We start from the raw sequence: 25,439 nt of genomic DNA, 5'->3' as shown, positions 1-25,439 counted from the left end.
GTGTTTGCAGTAGTTTGCGACACCTCCTCCATTTTCTTCTTTAGGCTTTGTTTCGCTTTTTGACTACTTTCATTTACCTCTCTTTCTAGTTTATCAATTTTATGTTGAAGCTGTTCATTTTCCTTGCACAACTTTGCCATCTCTAAGGTATACTCTAACAAGCCCATTTGCTGGAATACCTGAAATGTTTTTGCATATCGACTGTCCTTGCTTTCTTGTGAGCTATCTCCTTGTCTCTGATCGTTTTCAGACAACCTTTGGCCCACTGGAGGCTCGCCTGGTTCTGACATTAGGAATATATACCTTGCTCATTCAATATGGGCAATCCTAGATCAAAGTATACATTCTATAACTACAATATGAAACACTGCAGTGTAATATATATGTGCATACCTGGTATATAAACACTACTGCAACTGCAAAATATATGTGCATAATAATATCACCACAAAAAAATAGCCCTTACCTTGAATTTCCGATATATTTGTAGATCGCTGGTTTCCAAAGTCAAAAATATTCAGTATACAATGTCCCTCTCTCAAAATTGATGTAATTTAGTCAATTATTTTGAATTCAAACGCGTATAAAACAAATAAAATAAACTATCAATGCTCGATTGTTTTGTTTTTTTACAAGATTTTGATGTTTATTAATACATTAATCCATACACGAGAAGTATGAATCGGAATCGTACCGAGCTGGGTTCGGAGAGTATCGGAAATCGACCGAGATAAAATTACCAATAACGCAAATGCGCAAATAGTGCCAAATACAAAATTAAAATTTAAAACAGCAAAAACTAGTTGTTAATTTTGAAAGACTGTTTAATTCAACCAACTGGTTAGTTCAGTTGAAGTCTACAATGAGATATCATAAAATAAAGAGAAAAATAATAGAAACATCCCATAGAAGCATCACGATGCCTTATCGGCTATGCCGGATGAAACCGGTATGGTAACTTGAGAAACAGAGGTGGGAACAAGAAATTGCAGTCCCCCACTCAAAAATCTGTTTCTCTCCCCACCCTTTGACTTGACTTTGCATTGTTCCATATTCCTGACAAAAAATCTAGTTCTTCAAGTCATTACTAATTTACTCATTGAAAGGCGATGATTTCATCAGCCATTTGAATGATTGTCATTTTCTGCACTTTCTATCAGTGCACATAAATACCTGATGTACCAAAAAAATCTTTACTTTTTAGCTCGGGTTAGCTGAGATAATCCTCGTACACTTTCATTGGATCAATATCGAAATGCTTGTGAAATGATACAGGGATTTGATGTACAAGCAACTTTGGAGAGTACTCGACAGGACGCGCCTATAAGGAGGAAACACATCTCTTGTAAGTTAAGTCGGGTTTGACTGCAAATGCAGACCTCGGTGAGGCTATGACCAAGCTTCGAACAGCACTGGGATGTCCAGTGTGAGCAGGTCTCCCTCCAAGAGAAAGTTTAATACAAGAACTCTATTCTCAGAGCTCTTGGTGAAGGTCAATACATCATCATACATCAGTACTTCATTTTTGATCAGATTCATAATAAATAAATAGAAAAACAAACAAACATAGACAAAGTGTCACCTGCATATCCATAATAGATGAAGACACTGACCTGGTGGAATTCTGGAGTATGCACGGTATGTAATCCCAGCATTCTAAAACACTGACCCAAGACCATGTCGTCTGGAGCATCGTGAGCATAGCAACCACAATCTGAATTTAATATTGCATCAACTGCAACATTACTCAAGACCATGCTGAAAACAATACTACCACAAGTTAGAATATGAGAAAGTGAAGGCAGCCATAGAGAATAATATCCAGTCCAGGTAATCTCGTGCTTAATATATTTCAAGGGTGCTTAATATATTTCAAGGGCGCTTAGGAGGGCTGTTGAAATAGAAACCATCCTGCAATACATAATCGTTTATATCTTTTCCTATTCTTTACGAAACTAGTCGAACCGATCGAGAAATGACGTTTCATTTAACAACCAACACAGTCCTTTCCTGCCATATCATACCAGCCAGATAGATATATAAAAATATATATCTTACCCTCCTCCACCAGTGATATATTCATAACCATGGCCAATATTACAACCATAACCATATCTCTCACCCAATAATGTCCTCTCTTTGGGATCATAGCAAGCCAGAAGTCGTCTAAGCCGGGGCACGCTGCAAGATGTACGTTGGGATACATTATTCAGGGGTTCAAGATTTTTCAACCTAAACTAAACTAACTTTATAATATAGTATATTCGTCTATCAGATTCCTTGGAAAAAATACCTCATTATAGTATCATCATCCACAACTACCAGCCATTTTGTCCCATTTCCTTTTTTGTTTACTTTGCTCTTACGCATGATGGACCAGAGTTTGGAGCAATGTCCTAAAAAACCAAATTAATTCACTTTATGCAATGATATATAAACCATAGTAACAGAATATGGTATATTTGATCTTGGTAAGGTCGAATATACCGGAATATGGTGTACTCGACCATGGTCAAATGTACCGGAAAATGGTATTATTGACCACGGTAAATTGACCATGGTAAACATACCAAAATATGGTAAGCTGGTAACCTTCTACATTGACACCCTTTACCTGATTCTGTGTTTGGTACACCTGTGTCCTCAGTGGGAATACTTGGGTCGATAGTTTCACTGTAGTACACAACACGTGATGTGTGCTGGCCAATCGTGTTCTTGATTATTGGAACTGGAAATGAAACAGAGAGAAAGTGATATGACTTGGTGATGACCCTATATCAAAGTCAGACCTATGCAGCTACCCTCACGCAACACATCATTTAGAGTTAACATTTTCTAACCCACCTCTGTCTTTATGAAACTTCTTTGTTGTTTTCACAGCAAAGAACAAGTCATTCAAGTCAACTTCTCCCTGATAAGATTGCAGATAAAAAGTAGTTCAGGAAACTCCAGGAAGCACATTGCTTGAGCTGACAACTTACTACTTACACATGAAGCTGAGGAATCATAGAATGATGTCACACAGTCATCATTGTCACCAGGTGACGAGGTACAGAACTCACGGACATCAGTGAGCTCTGCACCCTTTCCTTTGTCATGAATAAACATTGCAATCTGAAAAATGAAATTGTAAAGAATGAGAGGGAGAAGAGAGAGCAAGGGGGAGAGACAGCAAAGTAGAGGAGAAGAAAGCGGGAGGTGGGGAAAGAGAAAGGGTGGGGAGAAGGGCCGGAAGATGAGAGATACTTAAAAGACAGAAGTTAAAAACACTGAATTAAAAAGATTAAAAACAAGTGACATACCTCATGTTGCACATCGATACTGAAGTCCATTTTAGCTGGATTGTCATTCAGCTGTTTCGCCAACCTAAAAATCGAAGAATCATAAAAAAATCATTGCCCTCAATCATGCAGTCTTGGCTTCACTCTTCCTGCAGTAAGGCATCAAAAGGGAAGTTAAGGGGACTGCACTAAAGAACATTTACCTCCTCATCAGAACTGAACTAATGGCCCATCCAGCAGAAAAATCAGGAAATGAAAATTTTGAGGTATCTTCATGAAATGCAAAATGGTGTATTATGGCTGGCTGTGGATCTTGTAATGCATGACCCAAGAAAAACTCCTAAAAGTTGATGCGCTTTGAGTTAACAATTATGACTCATATTCAACAAGGTTTTTCAGCCATGTATGCATCGTAAGTACCTCGCTGTGATCATAATTACTCAGTACTTCTAAAACTCCATTCAAATCAAGAATGGTTTCATCTTCACAGAAAAAGAACCAGGATTTTGAGTTTGCATGTTCTTTAGCTAAGCTGAAGCAGATGAAACAACAAGATTATATTACAACTGAGCTTGCTAGTCAACTCTAAATTAGCTTAAAGGTCGCAGTAAGTAATTAGTTATGGTGGAAAACTGATCTTCAAATCGACAAACTTACATGTTAATTATGGGGAATATTGTCCACGCACCATAAGGGGCCCAATCCTCATTAAGGCTTATTAATGTGAGTTGACCCTAAAAAGATTAAAGACATAGTTACTATATTGACTATGGCAAGATTAGGTAACCATCACAACCAGAATGAGCATAGTGATCATACAATTATGCATGTAAACACCTTTCTTGGTATTCTAATTATGGTGAGTAAGGTGACCATACATGGATCATAGCAAATGTGGTGGTTAAATATTAGATGGCCTGTGTACCTTAATACTTCTTGCAGTAATCTGTTCTTTGAGTTTCTTTGTAAAAATATTTGCTTTATGTTTATGATAGGAATCATGTTGACTTCTTAGGATGAAAACAACCTTATCTACACAATTTAAACACACGGAGTTATTGTACACTTGAACATTTGTATATTGTTTAATTGAATCAATTAACTAGCTAGTGAATGTCATATTTATAACTAACCTAATGTTAAAATTTCCTATAAAGCAAAAATGAAATATAAACGGTTAATTGGACGAATATTTTAGACCGGAATTTGTCGAAGACGCAGATGTGTTTGAAATCGCTAGAAATAATTTTAATTAAACACATTCGGTGACAACAATACATACTTTTGCAGAGCTATTTCCATCAACAACAGTCCCAAATTTGAACTGGTGATCTGCCTCAAAATCGTTGCATAAACAAAACATAAAAATAGCGAAGCCTGAAAATCAGATAAAAACACAGCGTTTTACAACCCGTAGTGCACAACCCTGGTAGTTTTGATTAATATTTTCAGCTAAACTACCTTGAGACAAAGATAAAATCAAATAGACTTGTTTAAAGACCATTTTTACAAACCACGTTGTTTTAAAAATTTTTGTTTTGCAGTGTATGTTTAAGAGTAACTTGGGTGATAATGGGATAAAAATGAGGAGAAATGTGGGATAAATCGAGGCTTTTCGGAGATTTTAGGAAACAAGATGGCGGCGACAACGAGTGAGGAAGAAGAGTTAAGAGTTATGGTTTGTGTAATTTCTTCTTTTATTATTCTCAGCCTTATTTGCTTTGCATTTTGTTGCGGAATAAGTCTTAATAAAGATGCTGAAGAGTGAGAATTGTTGATTCATGATGGAGAACCGTCTACTCTTCTTAAAAGTTAATCATTTTCAGTTTAAATGTTAATTGTACAACTACAGGTTATTTTGTTATTCCAGCGTGTTGTATGTAAATTAGTTTTGAATGATCGAAACCGTGATATGTCTAAGGTTAAGAGTTGGGCAAACTATCTTCAGTTAAAAGTGTTTTCTGTCTTCAGAGACTGGAGCTTCAATGGCTTTTGGAAAAACAAGTCCCCTCCATTTTGAGAAAAGTTGAAAGTGTTTTAAAGGTGATACAAAATATACGCATATTCGTGGTAAAATCTGGTTAAAAGTTCAACCTTTCATCGGAGTCGATGTGACTGGACTGACTTCAAGTTGTAGACAAAACCGGAAGTTGAAGCTCGCATCTGATCAACTTTAAAAGCTGGAGTATTAATAGAGCACTCATATGTATTTTAGGCGTGTGATGAAACATTCAACGAAAAACCTCAAAAGAAATCGGGTACTTCAACGAATTTATAAGACGCAGAGATTGATATTCAGAATAACAAAACTGACGTTTTCACTCGATTTTGCTTAATATTCATCTTGAGTACATCGTTCATCCACATCAACATTAATTCCATAATTTATTTCTTGTTTACCGCAGAGGACGGCTCTGAAAAACCAGATAAATTCTTGCTCAAAACACCTAGGTAGGCGATGCTACTCAGCGCAGTTATTCTCAAAAGACGCGCGTTTTGTCGTGATTAAAATCATTCGAGGTTTCTGTCTTCCAGTATTGACGTTCTGAAAGGCTACGTGACAGTAAATGGCGACTCTATTACGAATGCTGTAAGTTGGAATATCTGCAAAAATTCCAGTGAATTTGTTTCATGATGATAATGGTTTAGAAGATGATTATTGGTGATGAGGTTATAAGGATAGTTAGGATACTAATTCCCATCTTCCAGGAGCTGAAGTTGAAAGTGCCCAAAATAGCGAATGGTAATATTCACACGTATATCAAGGAAGGGCATCCATGGAGACTAAGTCAAGTACGTGTAGAAAGTTTGATTTCCTGGATTTACTAATCCGTCATCTGAGAATACGTTCATCATCCTCAAGGTTCAAGATGCCAAGAACAATCTTCAATTGGCAATAGAGAAGATCAAGGAAGGTTTAGCCATTGAGACATTCACAACAGGAATGCAGATTAACGAGGTAAAGTGAATCTTTCAGATAAACAAAAATGAATAGCATTTCTGCCATTTCATCCTCTGATCGTTCTCCACGTTTATTTCGCAGATGATGGATGAACTGATTAGTGACATTTCAAGAGGAAAGGCGAGTCTGAGCGTACCAGAGAAACACACAGTTGCTGAAATCATGTCAAACGGATCTTTGGTAAAGCATGCTGCTAGCTCAATTAGTTGTCAACCAGTTGCCATATTCCATGTTGATTTGTCTTGCTGGAAATATTTATATTTTTAGAATGCCTTCAAACCATCTCTACCCAGCGAAGTGGTGGTGAATTTTCACGTGAACTGTCACAAGCTTATTTTCACTATTTACGTTCTAAACACGTTATCAGTACCGCCACCTCCTTCACATTCACAGGTTGGTTTAAAGATAACAGATTTCCCTGATTTCTCAGCTTGTCCACTCAAACTTTATCATTTATTCATTTCAGAAATCTCACGTGAACAGCAACAAGATTTCTTCCGTTTTGTGAGTTCACGCGATCATTTCAAACGTTGCCTCTGTCGAACCATGAAATGAAGACACTTGTTTTGATCATTTCTTGTTTGTCTTTTCAGTGAACATGGTGGAAAATGGTTTGAAATAATCAACCGTTTTGAGGTTGAATGTGTCGTATCTTGGCTGGAGGACGCCTTCAGGTTGATAGCAATAGCACTCCAGTTATGCCAGCAGATCAAAGATAAGGTATCAGTACAAACCTCATTTCACTGTAATGCGCACATGAAATTCACTACACTTAAAAAAGTCCCTTTTTACTCTGTTACTGTCGTATAGGTTGGCGTTTTTTCAAGAATAACAGAAGAATAATTGATTGGTATTCTCGGATGAGAAACCTAACTTTCTAATCACATGATGAAACTAACTCGAACTATTTTCACGGATACAATTAAATAGTAGAACTGTAAATATTTATTATGATTCTAATAAAATTATTTTGTATTTGTTCAATCAATGGATTATTTTGAAGGCATTCCTTGTTGGAATAGTAGAATATCTCTCTGAAAGTCTCGTCTAATACGACGTCACCCCTCTCCTCAGACACCTCTTCCAAGTAATATGGACACTTCTCTAATACGTCAACCCGTCTCTCTAATAGAGCTCTTCTCTAATACATAGACCTCCTTAACACGGACCCCTCCCTCTGAAAATTCGGGCGTCCCTTTCTCTAATACGAAGACCTCTTTATTTCGAACACTTCTCTAATATAAGGACATCTAATACGTACACCTCTCTCTAATAGAACTTCTCTCTAATAGAACGGACGTCTCTCTAATACAAACACGCGCATTTGATCCGATAAAAAGCCTAACCCTCACCAGCGGAAGAGATTGCGACACCAATTTGAAATTTCGTGCCTATTTTTAGTTACACTTCTCCGAGTGCAGGCCCTACGATTGCTTACAATTCGCGTTCTCAACACGTCATATTCAGACTGAGGGCGGATGAAAAACCGCAAATCACGCACAACCGGAAATGACGCCAGGGAAATACCTCGCTTCCTGCCGACTGTTAGTCGGATTATCGGCGCATTGCAGGTGATTCCTGACCTTCTGGCGGCAAATTTGTCGAGAATTACGCGGTTATTTCGCGCAATCGAAATTCGCCGGTAATTAGAATCGCTTTAATTCACGTTTTTCACCAAACACTCACTTCTCATTATGTTACTTTACTAATATATTGACTGGCTTTTACAAAGGATCGCGTTTTATGCTTTCAACGTAACGACTGGAATTTTTAAACATAATTTTATACAATGGATGACCTCTTCCAAATCGAAATCAATGGAGGTGTTAGCGAGAATACAGACCAGCTCAGCGAGGACGAATTTGAAGCGGTACGACTATTGATAAATTTGTAAATTTCAATGCGTATCTGTGGTATTAGGTCTTAAAAAACACATATTTTCACGCTATTCATGTCTCACGGGAGTTTTTCTTTTATTTCAGCAAATTTCCTGCTGTACAGACTTCCTCGATGTCGATCAGATGTGAGTGAATTTCTCATAGCGTCGATTTATAAAGAGATAAAATATTTGCGAAATATTTTTATGATACGAAGGAACAAAATGTCCATTCACCGAAAGGGAGAACAGATTTGTTATTTTTTAGAGTGGCATGTAGTTTTTAAACTTCAAAAGGTTTTTTCTGTCGAGTAATTTGACTTTTAGACTAAGTTTTTCAACATTGTTTACAAGTTAGTACACAGCAGCTCAAAATATCAGCTGGTCGTTAGATAACAATTATTTTAATAAAATATCGATTCGAGTTCAATAATCTGTGAGTTCATTTATAGAAAATGCCTGTAGGTTTACAGGACAGGACAGTTGATATAAAATTCACAATTGAGTTGTTGAACTTTATGAAAAAAGAAAGGCTAAATATTTCTGTTTCAGTGAATTGAAAAAATAAGTGAATGAATTACCCCCCTCAATATTGTTAGTTCAATACACTATAAAAGTTTCTTTGATCAAAGTTTATTACTTCTGCCAATCTTACAACTTTGAAGAAAGAAATATTTATTAAACATGAAACAAATATTCTCACAACAAATTACAAGGTTACTCAGATATTGATTATCTGCAATTACCTAGAAAATGATATGCTTTTAAAATGCCTGTGATAGCTGTTCACTTCAAAGTGCCTTCATTTTTTTACTGTATGTTATGAGTGACAGGTGATTTATCTTTCAAGGGGGTATGTTAGCAGGTTAATTCAACGTGCATGTTTTTTAAAACTATTATTTAGTGACTCAACAATGGAAACTGTGGATATTTCGGAGGAAACCGTTAATCCAAGCAACGAGAAAATTGGACCAGAGTCATTTGAACTGTTAAAAGTACTAGGAAAGGGTGGCTATGGGAAAGTATGTTATGAAATAATGGTAGTTGGACCTTAATTAAGAGACTAGACCAAGGCCAGAGTAGAATATCTTTGACTAATTTGAGTTTTGAGAAACAATGGCACAAGCTTTTAAAAAAAAATTTCATTCCAGGTGTTTCAAGTAAGGCAAGTGGCAGGCCACAATGCTGGGAAAATATTTGCTATGAAAGTTTTAAAAAAGGTTGTGTATGTGTCTCGGTCAATACCAAAGTGTTGAAGAAGACAGAATGAAATGTTTTCAACCATCTTTTTTTTCCAGGCTACAATAGTCCGAAGTCAAAAAGACACAGCTCACACAAAAGCTGAAAGAAATATTCTTGAAGCTGTCAAGGTGAGCGAAATAGGTTTAGCAAGATTTTATTGAAAGATAAACAAAATGCACAACAGGTGCAAGTCCAGGAAGAAATTATTTTTGTTTTGATTTCTAGCATCCATTTATTGTGGATTTAATATATGCATTCCAAACTGGAGGGAAATTATATCTTATTTTGGAATATTTAAGTGGTATGTTGTTTTGCAGGATGAACTAACCTCAAATCAACAAAGTTACAACAAACTAACTTAAAGTACAACTACTTTTTGTCTTTAACATGTTTAGGTGGAGAACTTTTTATGCATTTAGAACGAGAAGGGATTTTTATGGAAGATACGGCTACGTATGAAGTTAATTTTCTCATCAAGCTATTTCATTCTGGCAAATTATGATGTTTATAAAAGCAATAAGACATGCTATCTTTGATGTCAGACCCAATTGATTTTTTTTTAAGGTTTTATCTATCAGAAATAACCCTGGCCTTAGAGCATCTACATAAACAAGGAATCATATATCGGTAAAAAAAAATATTGTCCAAGCGAAAGCTACTGACTGGCTGTGCTTCAGAAAGTGAACTCTCCCTAAGGCTTCAAATTTGTTTTCTGTAGTGATCTCAAACCAGAGAATATTTTATTACAAGCTGATGGTAGGCAATTTAAAATTATTAAACAATGGCAATGTTAACAAAAATAACAAGACAATATTGGCCAGTATAACAGCAGTTTTTTAATAATTTATTCTGTTCCAGGTCATGTCAAGTTGACAGATTTTGGACTGTGCAAAGAGTCGATATTTGAAGACAATGTTACACACACGTTTTGTGGGACCATTGAATACATGTAAAGAACGAAATCTAAATATATTTAATGTTAATCCTGAAAGATATCAGGAGAAAAAAGATGGGGGGGAAATACTTGATGAAAACGATTTTTTTCTCACAGGGCGCCAGAAATTTTAACAAGAAGTGGTCATGGAAAAGCTGTTGATTGGTGGAGTTTAGGGGCTTTGATGTACGATATGTTGACTGGCGCTGTGAGTAGATATTACTCGATGATTTATCCTTGTTTTTGGACAAAACCAGCGTCTTTTGAATTAAATTTCGTTGCTTTAACTATTTTTATATTTTTAGCCGCCGTTCTGCGGTGAAAATCGAAAGAAAACTATTGATAAGGTAAAGAAAAGATAACACACACACTTTTCCCAGGATATATGGAGTGCATTGATTATTGTTTAACAGTTTTTTTTTCCGAAATCATTCGCTTTAAGACCGCTGCATTTATTTTCTAATTAGATTTTAAAGGGAAGATTACAGTTACCGCCGTATCTCACGCCTGAAGCTAAAGATCTTCTAAGAAAGGTGATATTCATCATCAGTTATTCTCCCTGACGAATTCATCTGAAAATCATGTTAGCAAAAACGTATAACTGCATTTCAAATCTTAATCCGGCGAGTAAAAATTTCTTCCAGTTGCTAAAAAGAAGAACTCATTTGCGTTTTGGCGGAGGAGCCGATGATGCGGACCCCATAAAGGTTTCATCTACATTGATTTCATTCGTATTTGACGTGAAAGAATCTACTTTTTCTTATTTTGTTGTTTTTATTTCAGAGGCACAAGTTCTTCCGTCATGTGAACTGGGATAATTTGTTTGCCAGAAAGACAGAACCACCTTACAAACCCTCTGTGGTATGAACGGAGAAACAGTTTTTGAGTGTTGTTGTTGTTGTTGTTGTTCTTGTTCTTGTTGTTGTTTTGACTCTCAACGAAACCTCTGTTGATTTAGAGCGGCGAAGATGATGTAAGTCAGTTTGATACAAAGTTCACTAAACAAACACCTGTTGATTCTCCTGACGACTCCTGTCTAAGTGAAAGTGTTAACCAGATATTTTCCGTACGTTTCTTTGTAAATCTTTTTTTGAATTCTAGTAAAATGAAATATTTATTGTGAAAGGGGACAGTTTGAAGCAGATATTTTATAAGCTATGATGTTTTTTGTGTTCAGGGATTCACTTACGTTGCGCCGTCCGTATTTGAAGCAGTGCATAAAGATATTTTGAATTTACGACCTGTCAGAAACTCTCACGTAGCACCAACCAGGTAAAGAACTTTTAAACTTTGAGACGAAGAAGAATTAGCCGTGACGTTTCAGCTTGTCAATGTTTGCAGAGAGAAGGACTGTGATGGTAGAAAGAAACAGCGTTTGTTTTGAGCTTTTAAGCAAATCTGAATCTTTCCCTTTAGTCCCCTCCGAGTCAATGGTGATACTGAAGCAAAATTTGGATTTGAAGACGTCTGGAAACCTAATCGTCTTCCTAATGGCACCACAACACGGCACAGTCCAGCGAAAAGGACGCTGGAGTTTACTCGGGATGAATGCAAAAAGATGGAAACAGATTACAGCTCAAGTCCTGCCCTCACCGGAGCAAAGATCCCTCGGAATGCGTCTGCACTCGTGGAAGTGTCAAGGTGACGGCCGTTCTTCAAACTCGATGCAATATACTTATGCTGACATGAATTAAGGAATCCATAAGTTCGTGTTGCCAGTAGATTTGCGCCGTCTGCAGGCTCAGATGCGTAGTATATTTTTAATTTAAAGTATGAAATAATCCGTTATTTAACAATTCTTGAAGTTCTTGGTTAGTTTGGGAAAAATTGAGTGCATGTTACCTTTAGTTTTAACGATAATGAACTGATTCGTACGAGAACTTAGATGTGGACAAACGTTTTTACTCGTTTAGGATTTGAACTTTTTGAAAGTCCAAAGTCAGAATAATATATTAAAGGTTTTTGTTGAAGGGTTAATAAAGTACATTGAGGGTCCGTGCATGTACATCACTGGATCTAGAGATAACAGTTTTTGAATTTCGAAACAGGTCAATATACTTTCTAACCCTTTGAGGAAGAACCGTTAAACAAAACTTTCCATTTTATACAGTCTGCACCAATTGAAAATATTCTATTCTTGGTATAGTCTAGAGAGGATGTCTGATTTAGCAAAGCAGATTTATCAGTTTATTTATTTAATATTTTATATTCGTAAATTAAATCATGGATAATAGTGAGGTTTAGGTATATATTATTAGTGAAGTTTGTTTGGAGTTTCAAAAATGACATTGAATTCACCAAAACTGCTTCTATGAAGGATAAGTTGCAAGAAAGATTGGTCAATCATTTACCTACCTTGAAACACCAAACTGGCTTATATTTAGTAGTCTATAGGAGGATTTGGCGGAGTAATTAGACGTTATCGGACAAAAACGGTGGCAAATTATGTAAAATCATTTCAGCTTTTAAATGATTCTAGTTTTCAAAACACAGCTAGTTGCCATTGCTTTACCTCAAAAGTTTGAACGTCGTGTGTTTTTATACCATTGCTCCACGATAGCGTTTAATCCCACCAATATAAAAAATCCTATTCAGTAGTGGTTCAGCCGGCTTTTTTTTTTGAGAGGTAGTTTTTAAGAAGTCGGAATATTTTGAGAAAGGATAAGAAAAATGCTGGTCATGAACTACCGTTGGGTGCCCTGTGCCCATGAAAATAATAATATATTCTAATAATCAAGAAAGATATTTTATATACATTCTATAACTAGTTTGTAGTTTACCGTCCAGTAATGTTTACGCACAGTAAAATCCATCTTTAATGCATATATATGTATATATATTGTTATTAGTGTTTGGGGACTCGTGTAAATGTATATTTTCATGTTCTGTTCTTATGATTGCTGGAATACAATTACCATTATAAACATATGCACGCATAGAAATCTCGTCAACGTAGATGTTTCTCGACAGACTTGCATTTAGGAAGCTTTAGCGAACGATTTCAAGGTTGGACTATTATGTCATTTCTAATAAACCATTAAACAACGTCAAGGATGATGGGACAATTAACTTTATTAATTGATTGATTGGAGAAAAGAGCAATTTTAGGTAGGATTTGGTTATTGTTTCTGCTTTTACATGTCTGCATTTTATTGTATTCAGCTTTCATGCTAACATTTCATGAACCTATATGCACTTCGGTATATTTCACTATGCACTCTGCAATTACTGGCCCCTTGGCAATTGGGTGGAATCTGAAGAAGTTAGGTTGAGTGTAAATACATTTACAGAACATACAACTGTACATATAGATGGATAATCTCTTACTATTCATAAAACTACAGCAATAAATTGTGAAAGATATAGTTGTTTTGGTGAAACCAAGGATTAAGAGTTGGGATCAAGAGTTATGAATGAGAGAGTCTTGAAGTTTGGCCATTTTCACGGTAAACTTTGCGCGTGCGATGTAATCCTTTAAAATAGCAACTGAACAAGTTGACAAAATGAACCGTCTTACGCTTAATATATGAGTTGTTTCTCCACAGAATTCCATATATATAGGTCGGTTCAACAAAAAATATATTCAGTTCTTTTTGCAAACGTCATATTACGAAGCAAGAACGCAGGTATCACCCAGGAGGTTATAGAATGTGAATCTAAACTATTTGTACTCTTGGAAAGAATCTGAAAAACGATTCTCCGACACCGCATAATTTCCCCTAGCAGCCCAGCCAAAGATGAAACGTGTGAAACTGTGACGCGAGTTGACCGCTACCGGAAATCAAACTCGCGTGAAGAGCGGAAAATTTCAGGAAATTTGGGGTTCATCCTAAATCTTCCTGCTTACGAAGGGTTCGTATCAGTGATAAACCACAGATTTTCCTAATGACGGCAAATCTCATACCAAGATCACTCGCTCTGGTAATTTCTTGAATTTAAACTTTCAGATTTCAAGATTGGACCAGTATACTACACATTTTGGTCGTCAAACGGGAAAGCGCCCCCTGTCTACATACACCTTTTTCTTCATCCAAACTTGTTTTGAAATTAGTAACTCGTGTCACAAGGCTAAACTTCTTAGGGGCTGTTTACATGAACCCGCTTACCCTGGCAGTGGTGTAGTCATCCAGACAATAGCAAGTGCTTTTTAGTGTCATAAAGACTTACTTTACTACCTCAAAATCATATCACACTTCGTTTAACCGAGATCGTGCATGTAAACAGCCTCTAAGGTCCGCGTTGATTCAAGTCATATTCAGCTGACTGATGAAAAATCCAGTTAAATCTTTTAAAAGCTAGCTTATCATTGAGCCATAAATCCCAGGATGAAAAGGTTTGGTTGGAACCTTTCCAAGATATTCCTGTCAACACTCCTGGTAGGAGGGTAATCCAGATACTCCAGTGACGAAAACTCTTTCACAACTTGTGGTGGAACCTTGACTCTTTGGAATGATTAAGCACCATCAGCGAGTTTTTTACTTTTATGATGAAAACCTTTTTTCTGAGGAATGTTTCCAGCCTTCCGTCGAGTCACATATCGCAAATATTTTCGGCATTATTTGAATTTTACTTTTCTATTTTATCTTTTCACTAATCCACGCACCATGCGAGATTATGGTGTAAGAATGACTTGGATTGGGTTATCTGTTTTTTAAATTAATCTTGTGCAAATAAGACGTCTCTGAAGTGTTTATCACCTGTAAAAATTTGCTCTAAAGCTCAGCTTCTTTCCACAAAGAATAGCACTGAATCATGAATATATCATTGCTTTAAAACTGGGCACATCATTTCAAGACCAAAGCAAGAATATAGAATAGTGGAATACTGATACATTGCATGATCATTTTTGCGTTGTAACATTTGGAATTCTTCAAAAATTCTCTTCAATTGAAGTGCAAGAAAGGATTGAAAAAGTGTGATGCTTGGTATAGGATCATTAGGATGCAAGAAGCTTTAAAAGATATCGAAGGATTAGACAGTGCAAGCCATTATATTCCAAGATTGCATGAATTGCACTTGGCGAAAAGGAAATGCTTTCGCGTTGAAATGTCTTTCAGTTGCTGTCTTTATCCAAATTTCTTCAAGCCAGAGGTTTATCTTTAATTATGCCCCAATTTGGAAATAAACGCCTGCATGGAAGGTGAGCTCAGCTTTGGTTTTTAACTAGTACTTGAAAGTCCGATGAAGGCTGAGTTTTTGCTGGAAATGTAAGCTGTGTTAGAATTCAGTTGTAGTTCGTCAGTCACACACCTTCTGCGTCGCAGCTGTCGATAAGCACTAATAAAAACGAAGACAGCTCGTTTGAAATAAACATTGGCCACCCAATTCACCGAAAGGATGACCTTATAGTAAAGCGGATTACTTCTTTACCTTAGACAATCAATATTACGTTGACCAGGTTTGAAGTCTATATAGCATTCGGATCAGTATTCAGTTGCATCTTGCAAGTTAAACACGAGATCTCTGGCGAACACCGTAGCGCATAAACCATCCTAACCTCTCTCGTAATGCACTGACCTTTGCACAACCCTTGCAGGGCTCTGCGTTTAACGTTCAAAATTTAAAAACAACCATTAAAAAATACGCAAACATAGTGTTTAATGTTTATATACACAGGCACCTTGCTGTGCTCGGCAGGTATTTACCCAGCGCGCGCCGAACGCCAAAGATTAAAACTAATCCGTAAAGAATCCTCGTTTCACCCGAGGCTAAAACAAGGTCTACAGAGTTCCACGTCTTCTGTCAAACTGCATTTACATCCCAAAGGGTGACACTATCTGGCATTTTATCGTCTCGTTTCCTTAAGTTTGGAATGTGGCTTTGCTGAGATATCAATATGTCACCGGATGTATTTTTCTAGCCGTGATCTTACACTTCATTCCATAATTGTGCTCGTGAATCAATATTGATTTTCCACTGTAGTCACGCATCGTTTCCCGAAGTATATATTATACAATCACAAAAGCGGTGAAGCCGCTAAGCTACGGAACCAAGAAGAGAAATTCACGTTCAGAAAATGACCGTTTAGAAGTGTTGCCAAATGTTGGTTCGTCCTGACGGACATGCGACGCTTCACCATACACGTTGGTGCCTTCATTTCGGCTCGATTCCACAACCAACATTTTGTTGACTTCATCTCGTAACCGTGATTACAAGACAAACAATTTATTACAAGAGATTCAGCATAAATGATACAAGACTGTCTTTAATAATGATTGCATCAAAAGCGTTTTAAGAGCAGGAACTATGAAGAAGGCCAGACGAAAATGGAGATGGCTGTCATGTTTGGGAAGACGATCGAAGCGCTACAATGTCAATGATTCTCCGTTTCACTGCTTTTACACCCGCCAAAGTAAGTTTATACATACGATATTATGATTTATGTTTATTAACAATGTGTTAACAGCCTATTAAAATCCCTCATTGGCTTAAAAAGTTTATGCGGTGTAGGGCCGAAGACATTGCTCACATATACCACTGACATGAATAGGGTATATTGAATTGGACAGAGAATAATATCACTGGGGTCATAGTAATGACGCTTGCTCGCGAGTTCACGCTGCCTACACATCGTTAATGAATACCTTTGCCGTCAAACTATCTATTTAACATAAATTTAGTGGCAAAAAGCAGGCTGTGGACGAAACGAAATACTCGAATGCCGTTTTGAACGGGCAGATATGTGGCATATCGTAACATTAACAGTTGCCGTTAAACCGGAAGCTAGCATGGCATGTATTTTGAAATCGTGAACCCCGGATTATAAGACAGATCTTTCATATTTTTCGCACTCTGCAGGGGATTGCTTACTTTGATAAAAGAGTGTTAGGTGTCCGCTCAAAACATAAAAGCTGTGTTAGTGTTTTTGAGTTAAACAACAAGACAAAACGGCCCGATACAACGAGCGTGTCGCTTCACGCAATGCTTTGTGGTGCTTGGGGTGCAATTTCAATTTTGGAAAGGCGTTTTGGTCATATGGTATCTATAACTTTGTACATTTTATAAATCATAGCTGTACATTTACTATAGCATAGTTTACCAGAAGGGTCGTGTTTATATTTCGAAGGATGCTTCTTCATAGTTAGAGAATAGAGTTCATTTCTCAAAAACAAATTATTGAAGCAGAAAGAGTATAGTCTTGATTTAAAACTTTTACAGGTTTTAATACCAATCATGCATGCAATTTAGCTTCATAGAATTAACTTTGTTTATATACACGTATATATAGCATTCCAGAGACTCAAAGTTGCCAGTGATAAAAGTAGGGACAAAGAAACGTACAGTTGTTTAAAATGCGGAATCGTTTTCAAAGGTTTATGATATGAATGTACTTTGAATGTCCGACTAATGAAATCAAGATAAATATTGATGTATAGCGCAAACGTATTCCTAAGGTAACATTGGATCTTCTATATTGATTCTTCAGACATATGTAAGGATTTGATGTCTTGTTTAACACCATTTTATTCGGTAAAATTTGCGTTTTTAGTTTATTTCGTTGTCAGTATTTTTGCCATTTGTCGAAATCTGTTAAAAGGATAACGGCTTTGAAACAATGATCCTTTTTCAAACTTTTAATTTGCACCATTTCGGAGACTTATTAAAGTTTCAACGCTGTAAAACTCGCCTACGATTAAAAATAACGTTCTGTCGTGGTATTCAGTGCGATATTACGGATATTTCAAAACAATGAAGTGAAAAAATGCGACTAGTTACACAAGATAAAGTGGGAATATCATCAGCAAGTTACTAACGCAACATCTGGCTTTTTTGTAACTCGTTGCACGTATATGACCACGAATGGTTCATCACTCTTTCTAATGGCGAAACACAAAACTAAAAGGATCTAACTTAAGCAAATATATCAAGAATTTGTACATTGTCATTGTAGGAAGACTTTACGCGAAAAAAAACTACAAACTATAATCCATATAGAGCTTTGGGAAGGTATTTTAATTGGGGACTATATAAAATATTGAAATGCATTTAAACTTTTATAATCTTATGGCAAGGGAAGAATCTAGACTTATATTTAGCAACAATATAGCTGAGTACATTTCATGCAAAACGGCAATATAAGTATAGTGAATTTGACGGCTAGTTTCAACTTTGAAATTTGATAGTTGTATGGCTAAGATGCATGAAGAATGTCACTATATACTCGTTGCCTGTCTTCACTTAAAATTTTAATACTTGAAATGAAAAAGGTCATATAGCCAAGTTGTTGTGGTATTTATAACCGACCACCATCGGGCGGGCACACGTTGCTTTTTCCTTTTCACTGATGACGCGCCTGAAAGACCATGCATGGCCAAATTTTTAGAAATTTACAAAACCGCAAAATCAAATGCCTATTTCCGAAAGCGCTTGTATGACAATTCGTGCAGGAAACATGAATATACACGTCAATATAGCAAGATATGGGAAGAATAGAAGAACTGAGCAAGGATCCTTACGATGTCAAAAAATTATCCGTATAAAACCACGCTATTTTGACGTCAAGGATACCTAACAAAATCTTCCCCGTATTAAAAATACGCGACTTAGTTTTATATCGAGATTTACAGCTTAAGGTTAATCCTTCAATCACTTATACTTTATTAGATTTTTATGGTAGTAGTTTTTGTACCGCTAAAGAGTGTTGGTTGTCCTTGTATTAAAATTACTTGAATATTTCGACCAGTTAAATTGTGTAGTGTTAAACGCGGTGAAAGTTCACAGGTACTATATACAATCCGGATTTTTGCAGATTTCAAAACTTAAGTTCAATTGCGAAATGAGAATACGAGCGTTTCGGTTACATTCTTCGTATGATGCAACGGTTGCATGCAAGCAAGATTGGTAGCTTCACTGATTTTAAGATGATTTTTCTAGCTTTAGAAGTGGAAGGCATGGTTAGTGTTTGAGGATTTATCGGCCACGTGTTGATTTATAATAGGAGGCATGCATGCATACATGAGTTTTCTCTATTCGCATACAGCGAAGTCGTTGAAAGACATTCTTTTCCCCTGAAGTACATATTTGCAAGTACATCAGCACATCAGACAAACTTAAGAACCGTTGCCATGGTAAAATGTTTTCATAAATTCCTATCCAGCATAAAGACACACGCTCTTGCACACCACTTCAAGTCACATGCTACAAGTCGACCCAGTTGGTATTATACCATAGTTATGGTAGCCAGATTCACTTTTTCATGACTAACAATGAAGCCAAATGAAACCTAACTGGTATTTTACTGTGTCTCAAAGCCGCAAGCCTTTTTCCTGTTTAACAAATAAACCAGTCCATCTTAGAGATCGTTTTTTACCATGCATTTGCAGCATGCCTTTAGAAAGTTCTGCCCGTGCACATCACACACATCGTTCAATCAATGACTCTGTGTCAATTATATTAGCTATTTAATGAATTAATGATCTTAATGATTGCTGTGTTAAGTTGCTAGACGCAAAAATATCAACATCACCATTTTTAGAATATTATTATGTAAACAATGTGGTAATATTGCGAGGCGAGAGATACAAGAGCCATTTTGTCTCTATAGCTGTTGTTAGACATTCACAAAGCATGGAATATATTGACAAGAAGGCTCCTCTAAAATACTTTGTTCGCTCTTTGTTGTATTTAATTTTAAAAAAGCAATAATCTCCGTGAACCACGCGCTCAAACAAAAAGTAGAAAGCCGCCACACAATCAATGTGGAAAAACACGAAAGTGCAAGCAATCTCACTTCAATTTCTCAGGTTATTTCATAACGCGACAAGCGATATTCTTCTTTTTATCAAAGTTAAGATAACATCAACACAGGCAACACTCGAGGCTCTTACACGAAATAATTTCAGATAACAGGTGTGAAACACTAGGTATAAAAAACTTTATTTTAGCTTCAAACCTGTTTTAGTTGTGGTCTAGCTCCCCGGCACACGAACAAAATTCTTCTGTCTTCACTTCGTAATGATTAGTTTCTAGAATATTAAAAATAGCATTGTGAATTCGAGATTTAGGGGGGAGACTATCCCTTTTCACTTGTGGATGGAGAGTATAGAATGGCCCCACCCAAACCACCCATGATGCCTCGAGAGGTAATAAGAGAGCAAAGCGTATTTCGTTTGGATTGTTTGGAGAAAAAAGATGGAGCGTTTCGTACGAATGAGTTGTTTCTAAGTTGGAGTTTATAGGCAGTTTTCTACTAGGCGTAATTTTTGTAAAGCTTTTCGCCTGATTTTTCTTTCAATTGTGAACTGCTTAGGTCGATTTCTCACAATTTGAAAGAAAATTAAACGAGAAAACAGAGTGGTTCTTTGTGGCCATAAGATGAACAAGGAGGGTTAAAAATTTACGTCAGTTTTTGACCCTAAACATACAATCACATCAAGGTCATCTGTTTAACAATATAAGGATGACTAGGGATTCAGAAACCATGTTCACATCAGCAAACTAACAAGACGCACAATGAATACACGACTTGTGAAGATAAGATTGACGATTTCCGCATGTCAGCTGCCATGATTTTGTTTTTATACTTCTATTGCTATGACAATAGTTATCAGTTCAAACACAAGTATTTTACCCTTATAAAGTGCTATGATGACAGGTTTGGCTATTCTATCATTATGTGTGGTTGAAAATATGCTCTACATGTATGCCGAGAAATTTTAAACGTTTGATTAACTGATGAAATTTAGAATATGCATAAACTTTCAACATGTAGCTTGACTATAGCAGTACTTATATTTCATGCAGTTAAACAATAAAACTTTACTCTTTCAAACTGCCCTCTGCAAGACTATTCGTGCTAACTGCTGCAACGTTTTCGTGCATATCTTATTTGTGATTACACGTCAAAATTTGACTATTTTAATATATGGTCATGGAAATACGTGTGGAGATCGATATAAAGCTGAAACATAGATCAAGTGTACTATCAAAACAAACGGGTAGTTCAGGCGTAAAACTAGACGCAGTAACTAGGGAAGGCCTAAGCTGTGGTTAAAATACATTCTTCATCGCAGTATATTAAAATGTGCCCAAGTATCCCGAGTCTTAGGCCATTACTCTTTGGAAAGGAAGTGATTCTATACTGTTGCGCTCTCTTCCCCCCCACAGAGTTTGACTGAACTGAACCGGTTGCCTCAAAATTAACTATGCTCAAAGTTAGTATCATTTTATCCATCTATAACTATCAATTTAACGTTAACATAATATTTGACTAATCACAGAAGAATAATACATCAGATCGTAGAATATTCACGTTTGCGTATGGATTATGCCGGCATAAACAACGACTTCAAACTTCTTTCATTATTGCGGGTTTTTTGCCACCTGTAAAACATTACCGAATTGTAGTATTAAGAGGAGTTATTAGGCCACACAATCTACAAATATGCAAAGTTTACATGCATAGACAAGGTCATTTAGTAGCATAAAGCTCCTTGATTGTGGATCCTCTTACAGCCTGAGGTATTGCGACGTTTGATCAATGTAAACAGATGCTCTTGTAATGTTAAAAAAGCTTAAACGATATTTGGCCTTGGGTGAGTGAAATATGTATGGGACACTACGTACCTTGCGTGTCTTCTAAAGTTGTTTCTAGTGAAGAATAGTCTAGATACAACTCATTATAGAAACAAGTCTCAAAGAGTCTCAGATAAAAAAAAGATATGGTCTATATCTGACTATTCTGACACACGTGAACATACTAACTTTTTTTTTGCACGAGTCGGGCTATCTTGAGAATTCTATTCCAATTCGTGTAGATGAGCCCTACTTTACTATTCAATCTGTCTTCTCCCAGACGATTTCACGTCAATGCAATGGGAGAAATCAGCGTGAAATACCAAAAATAGCGCTGAAGTACTTTCTAGAGGTTCAGAAAGAACTTGCCACTAGAAGATAGAAGAAGAAAGAACTTGCCAGTAGCTCATGTGTTTAGAGAACCTCTTATGTAATCACACAAAGTCTCAACGAAAAACGACCGAAATCCTAAATTTTTTTCCTGCAACGATAACAGCACTGGACCTTCTCTGATACACCATGTCTATATAGTGCATATTGCCAGGAGGATTATAGCTATTTAGTATTTAGTATTTATTGGAAATAAAACTTATTCTATTTTCTTTTTAGGAAAAACAGATGTTCTCGAATCATGGCCGACATCGCCTGTTCTTCACAGCGAAGAAAAGAATGCAAAAGAGAAAGAAAAAGCTCATAAACTTTACCAAAAACAATTGAAGTCTTCCAGTTGGTATTTACAACCGCCACAAAGGACCTGGATTGAGATTGTGGAGTCGAATGATGAAACGGACACTTGTTCCCAGTGTTACTATGACGACGCTTGTGGTTGCGTATTGGTTAGAAACCGTGACAACAGCATAACTCCGCCAAGCAGGAAATCTGGGAGAAGTTCCTTTGGGGATACCTTGAGCGTGGAATCAGGTGCAAGGGCTTCGGCAATTTCTAAGAACTCTACAGAAGATGAGAGGTCGTTTTACGACAACTTGTGTCAGTTTTGCAAAGTCACGACGCTGGAAAGACGCGCGAGAAAATACGGGGAATGGAGAAGAAGGTTTAGCGCAAAGTTGGCCGAGGTTAGGACTCAGGACGAGGCAGAGTCACGTGTGTGCACATGCGCGATGGATAACCTCTCGTTTATTGAATGGAAGAAAATATACGAGGAAGAAGCGTTAATTAAGCTCTCCAGAGTCGATCATTTTCACGGAATCTCACAAGTTGAATTGAATTCAAACTCGGATTACAGCACACAAAAGTCAGAGATGCACTCAGATTACGGCACGCATAAATCAAAAGACAGCACTTCTACAGTTGCTAATCGTGATTATCCTAGTTTAACGGTTAAGAGTTCCTCTTTAGGCTACAATAGCTTGTCCTCCATTCCTTACACAGAGCGTGGTTTGGACACTGAGTCAGAATATTCCTCTACAGATGCGTCTGATTCAGACGAGTCTGGAAACGAGGTTGGCTTACATGCGGGGAGGTCACGCATGCATCCCCCGTTGCGCGTGTTTCGTGGAGTCAGACGTGACGATGACGACGAGGTATTTCGAGGAGCCTCATTCAAACGAACGAGCCAATCAAAACGCCGAAGAAGGCCGAGATATAGAAATTCGTTGAAAACTAAAGCACATTTGCATAACGCGCGACCTAAGATACAATGTGAGGAAATTCAAAATGTTGTGTCTTCTGAATTGTGTTCTGAAGGGGAGACTGTAACCTACTCCGAAGGCAACCGGACATACTCCGATGATATTCCGAATGACGCCGAAAACTTTTCGAAAATCCCAAAGGAAAATGATGAGACGCTTCCAGCCGACTTTCTCTCGGAATTCTTAACGATAGCACGAACGATAGACGAATTCTACGAAGGCATTCATGCTAAGAAGTTCCTAGAAAACCGAATCCTTGACACATCACGTGAAAGAATTAATAGAACAACTTTGTCACGTGATAACCTCGCTTCTTCATCATCACGTGATCCTGTTGACGTCACTCCTTCTACCAGCGGTCTGGATATGACTTCACTTGAAAACGTCGCCGACCGAGCTACGACGGATAATTTCTCGGCCGAACTTCGGAAACGAATCCGTAGCCTCGAAAGACTATGCTCCTTTGTCGACTATAGCGACGAAGATGAATCGGAAACGGCCGGAAGCCTTTTGGAGGATGAAAAAGAATTAGGAACCGCACCCAAAGAAGAACCTCCAGTTTGGAGATTAAGTCAACAGAGTATCAATCTGACGCTGTCGCGACGCAGTCGTTCAGGAACCGGCAGTGACTCGGCAAGCGGTCGGAGCCGACTGGCATCGACTAGCGGGTCTGGGTCAGGCAACAGTCGCTCCTCAACGCGGCAAGGACATTATAAGACAACAAAACCAAGTGTCACGTCTGTTGAGAATCTCAAGTCCCCAGATTCTGGATTTTCTGACTCGCTGACGGGAATTAACTCCCCGGAGGTTTATCAGTTAGGGACGAACTGGGCGGGAAGCATGCAGTGGGATTATTCCGACTGGCAGTACTATTACGGAGTACCCTGTCATGATGAACAGTTGGGGATGTCAAAGGATCATTCAGGATTGAGGACGATAGACGAGACGCGACCACAGGATCCATTAGACTGGGACTTGTAACAGTTTTCCACTGATTGATATACAGAACTTAACTGGACTACATGTTTTAACCTAGGGTGGGACAACGTTCAAATGTAAATTATTAATCTCGACTGTATGAAATGATCCAGCAGGAACTTTCCCTGACGCCAGACGTGACGTTTTGTGTCTACAATATTAGAACTGTTGTGTTCAAATTGAATACATGGGCTTGGAGACTGATGATGTACAATTTTGAACAAAAATTGGTTGTTTAACTTGTTTTACAATGATTTACTTCACGTCTTCATCTGTTTCTATTAAATCTAATTCATTGCACTCTTAGATGGTGTTTACAAAATGTATACAGAGTATATAATTTTTATCCCCGTTGACTAAATTTTTCTCTGTAAAAGTAAACTTTGTTTGGTAAAAAACTGTAAATTTTCCTGGCCCAAAGACAATATAAACTATATGGCCGGGGTCTCTATAAATTATATATAGTTTTATATTTAAGTATATACGATTATTGTATATGTATAGAAGAAAATGAAATATTATTGAAATAAGTTTATAAACACGTATTACACCAATAACGAAAGCCCTTAGGAATTAGCCTTTGGTTGAAACGTCGAGAAGTGCTTTTGTGTATTTTAGGAAGTTGTTGTACCACATTTGATGCTAAATTGAGCTAAAATATACCAAGAATCTTGGACGAAAGAAGCCAGAAAGAACTAGCACAGATCATTTATGATAAAGCGCTTTTTTGAATCGAAATATTTCACTGATATATACTTACACAAGATACGTAGGATTGTGTTCAACCAATCGATCAACCAAGACTTCGGCAATGACGCTCATACATCGACTGATAACGTTTATGGTTAACCATATCATTCCTTTCATTAAGTTCGTCTTAAGTTGTTTAATAAGGTGCAGTAAAGCTCCATTGATTACCGTTTAAAAAGCGGCCATGTTTCTTTATCCAGCCTTGGTCAAAGCAGTGAAAACCATGTGGTCAGTTAGGAGAAGCTCTATGCAA

At 37.1% G+C, this 25,439-nt stretch overlaps 4 protein-coding genes across 5 annotated transcripts; 3 read left to right on the top strand and 1 right to left on the bottom strand.

Annotated features, from left to right (window-relative positions):
• Positions 1 to 1,026: 1,026 nt before the first annotated feature.
• On the bottom strand, positions 1,027 to 25,385 carry LOC114523877 (beta-1,3-glucosyltransferase-like). Of its 2 annotated transcripts, XM_028544936.1 has the most exons (16): positions 25,197 to 25,385; positions 20,188 to 20,260; positions 4,564 to 4,658; positions 4,415 to 4,430; positions 4,207 to 4,313; positions 3,939 to 4,015; positions 3,702 to 3,813; positions 3,485 to 3,621; positions 3,303 to 3,366; positions 2,989 to 3,114; positions 2,845 to 2,911; positions 2,615 to 2,728; positions 2,294 to 2,396; positions 2,059 to 2,181; positions 1,614 to 1,758; positions 1,027 to 1,321 (listed from the first exon to the last, which is right to left on the bottom strand). In XM_028544936.1, exons 3-16 carry the CDS (start codon positions 4,642 to 4,644, stop codon positions 1,211 to 1,213), a joined length of 1,383 nt encoding a protein of 460 aa, XP_028400737.1. In that variant the 5' UTR covers positions 4,645 to 4,658; positions 20,188 to 20,260; positions 25,197 to 25,385; the 3' UTR covers positions 1,027 to 1,210. The 2 variants fall into 2 exon arrangements, with proteins under 2 accessions (XP_028400737.1, XP_028400736.1); XM_028544935.1 differs by lacking the exons at positions 20,188 to 20,260; positions 25,197 to 25,385 and adding an exon at positions 4,743 to 4,816.
• LOC114523879 (protein rogdi homolog) lies at positions 4,906 to 7,192 on the top strand. The gene is made up of 12 exons (XM_028544937.1): positions 4,906 to 4,959; positions 5,253 to 5,324; positions 5,497 to 5,539; positions 5,687 to 5,732; positions 5,817 to 5,871; positions 5,991 to 6,074; positions 6,145 to 6,240; positions 6,325 to 6,423; positions 6,511 to 6,636; positions 6,710 to 6,747; positions 6,837 to 6,963; positions 7,054 to 7,192. The coding sequence occupies exons 1-12, from the start codon at positions 4,918 to 4,920 to the stop codon at positions 7,084 to 7,086; spliced, it is 861 nt and encodes a 286-aa protein (XP_028400738.1). The 5' UTR covers positions 4,906 to 4,917; the 3' UTR covers positions 7,087 to 7,192.
• On the top strand, positions 7,889 to 13,223 carry LOC114523875 (ribosomal protein S6 kinase beta-1-like). Its single transcript, XM_028544933.1, has 18 exons — positions 7,889 to 8,113; positions 8,226 to 8,266; positions 9,024 to 9,141; positions 9,271 to 9,339; positions 9,418 to 9,489; positions 9,587 to 9,662; positions 9,757 to 9,814; positions 9,926 to 9,988; positions 10,080 to 10,117; positions 10,220 to 10,310; positions 10,413 to 10,503; positions 10,601 to 10,642; positions 10,763 to 10,828; positions 10,940 to 11,002; positions 11,079 to 11,156; positions 11,254 to 11,361; positions 11,473 to 11,567; positions 11,712 to 13,223. The coding sequence occupies exons 1-18, from the start codon at positions 8,033 to 8,035 to the stop codon at positions 11,938 to 11,940; spliced, it is 1,479 nt and encodes a 492-aa protein (XP_028400734.1). The 5' UTR covers positions 7,889 to 8,032; the 3' UTR covers positions 11,941 to 13,223.
• LOC114523872 lies at positions 15,905 to 24,873 on the top strand. The gene is made up of 2 exons (XM_028544929.1): positions 15,905 to 16,647; positions 22,419 to 24,873. Exons 1-2 carry the CDS (start codon positions 16,542 to 16,544, stop codon positions 24,437 to 24,439), a joined length of 2,127 nt encoding a protein of 708 aa, XP_028400730.1. The 5' UTR covers positions 15,905 to 16,541; the 3' UTR covers positions 24,440 to 24,873.
• Positions 25,386 to 25,439: the final 54 nt, after the last annotated feature.

This window comes from Dendronephthya gigantea, unplaced genomic scaffold (genome assembly GCF_004324835.1).
Source record: "Dendronephthya gigantea isolate DGI-Jeju-01 unplaced genomic scaffold, DenGig_1.0 000028F, whole genome shotgun sequence".
Taxonomy (NCBI): domain Eukaryota; kingdom Metazoa; phylum Cnidaria; class Anthozoa; order Malacalcyonacea; family Nephtheidae; genus Dendronephthya; species Dendronephthya gigantea.
Note: the sequence above shows the minus strand (reverse complement) of the source record. Positions and strands in the feature narration are given on the sequence as shown.

Bases quoted from the DNA above. Each gene is read 5' to 3' on its own strand.
- LOC114523877 (XM_028544935.1), bottom strand. From the start codon at position 4,785: ATGGTCTTTAAACAAGTCTATTTGATTTTATCTTTGTCTCAAG. The intron at 3,622-3,701 runs GTACTTACGATG...ATCAACTTTTAG, and splicing joins GTAATTATGATCACAGCGAG to GAGTTTTTCTTGGGTCATGC. The intron at 3,115-3,302 runs GTATGTCACTTG...TTCATTTTTCAG, and splicing joins GTATCGATGTGCAACATGAG to ATTGCAATGTTTATTCATGA.
- LOC114523879 (XM_028544937.1), top strand. From the start codon at position 4,918: ATGGCGGCGACAACGAGTGAGGAAGAAGAGTTAAGAGTTATG. The intron at 6,424-6,510 runs GTAAAGCATGCT...TTATATTTTTAG, and splicing joins TCATGTCAAACGGATCTTTG to AATGCCTTCAAACCATCTCT. The intron at 6,748-6,836 runs GTGAGTTCACGC...TTGTCTTTTCAG, and splicing joins AACAAGATTTCTTCCGTTTT to TGAACATGGTGGAAAATGGT.
- LOC114523875 (XM_028544933.1), top strand. From the start codon at position 8,033: ATGGATGACCTCTTCCAAATCGAAATCAATGGAGGTGTTAGCGAGAAT. The intron at 9,142-9,270 runs GTATGTTATGAA...ATTTCATTCCAG, and splicing joins GAAAGGGTGGCTATGGGAAA to GTGTTTCAAGTAAGGCAAGT. The intron at 11,003-11,078 runs GTTTCATCTACA...TTTTTATTTCAG, and splicing joins ATGATGCGGACCCCATAAAG to AGGCACAAGTTCTTCCGTCA.
- LOC114523872 (XM_028544929.1), top strand. From the start codon at position 16,542: ATGAAGAAGGCCAGACGAAAATGGAGATGGCTGTCATGTTTGGGAAGA. The intron at 16,648-22,418 runs GTAAGTTTATAC...TTTTCTTTTTAG, and splicing joins CTGCTTTTACACCCGCCAAA to GAAAAACAGATGTTCTCGAA.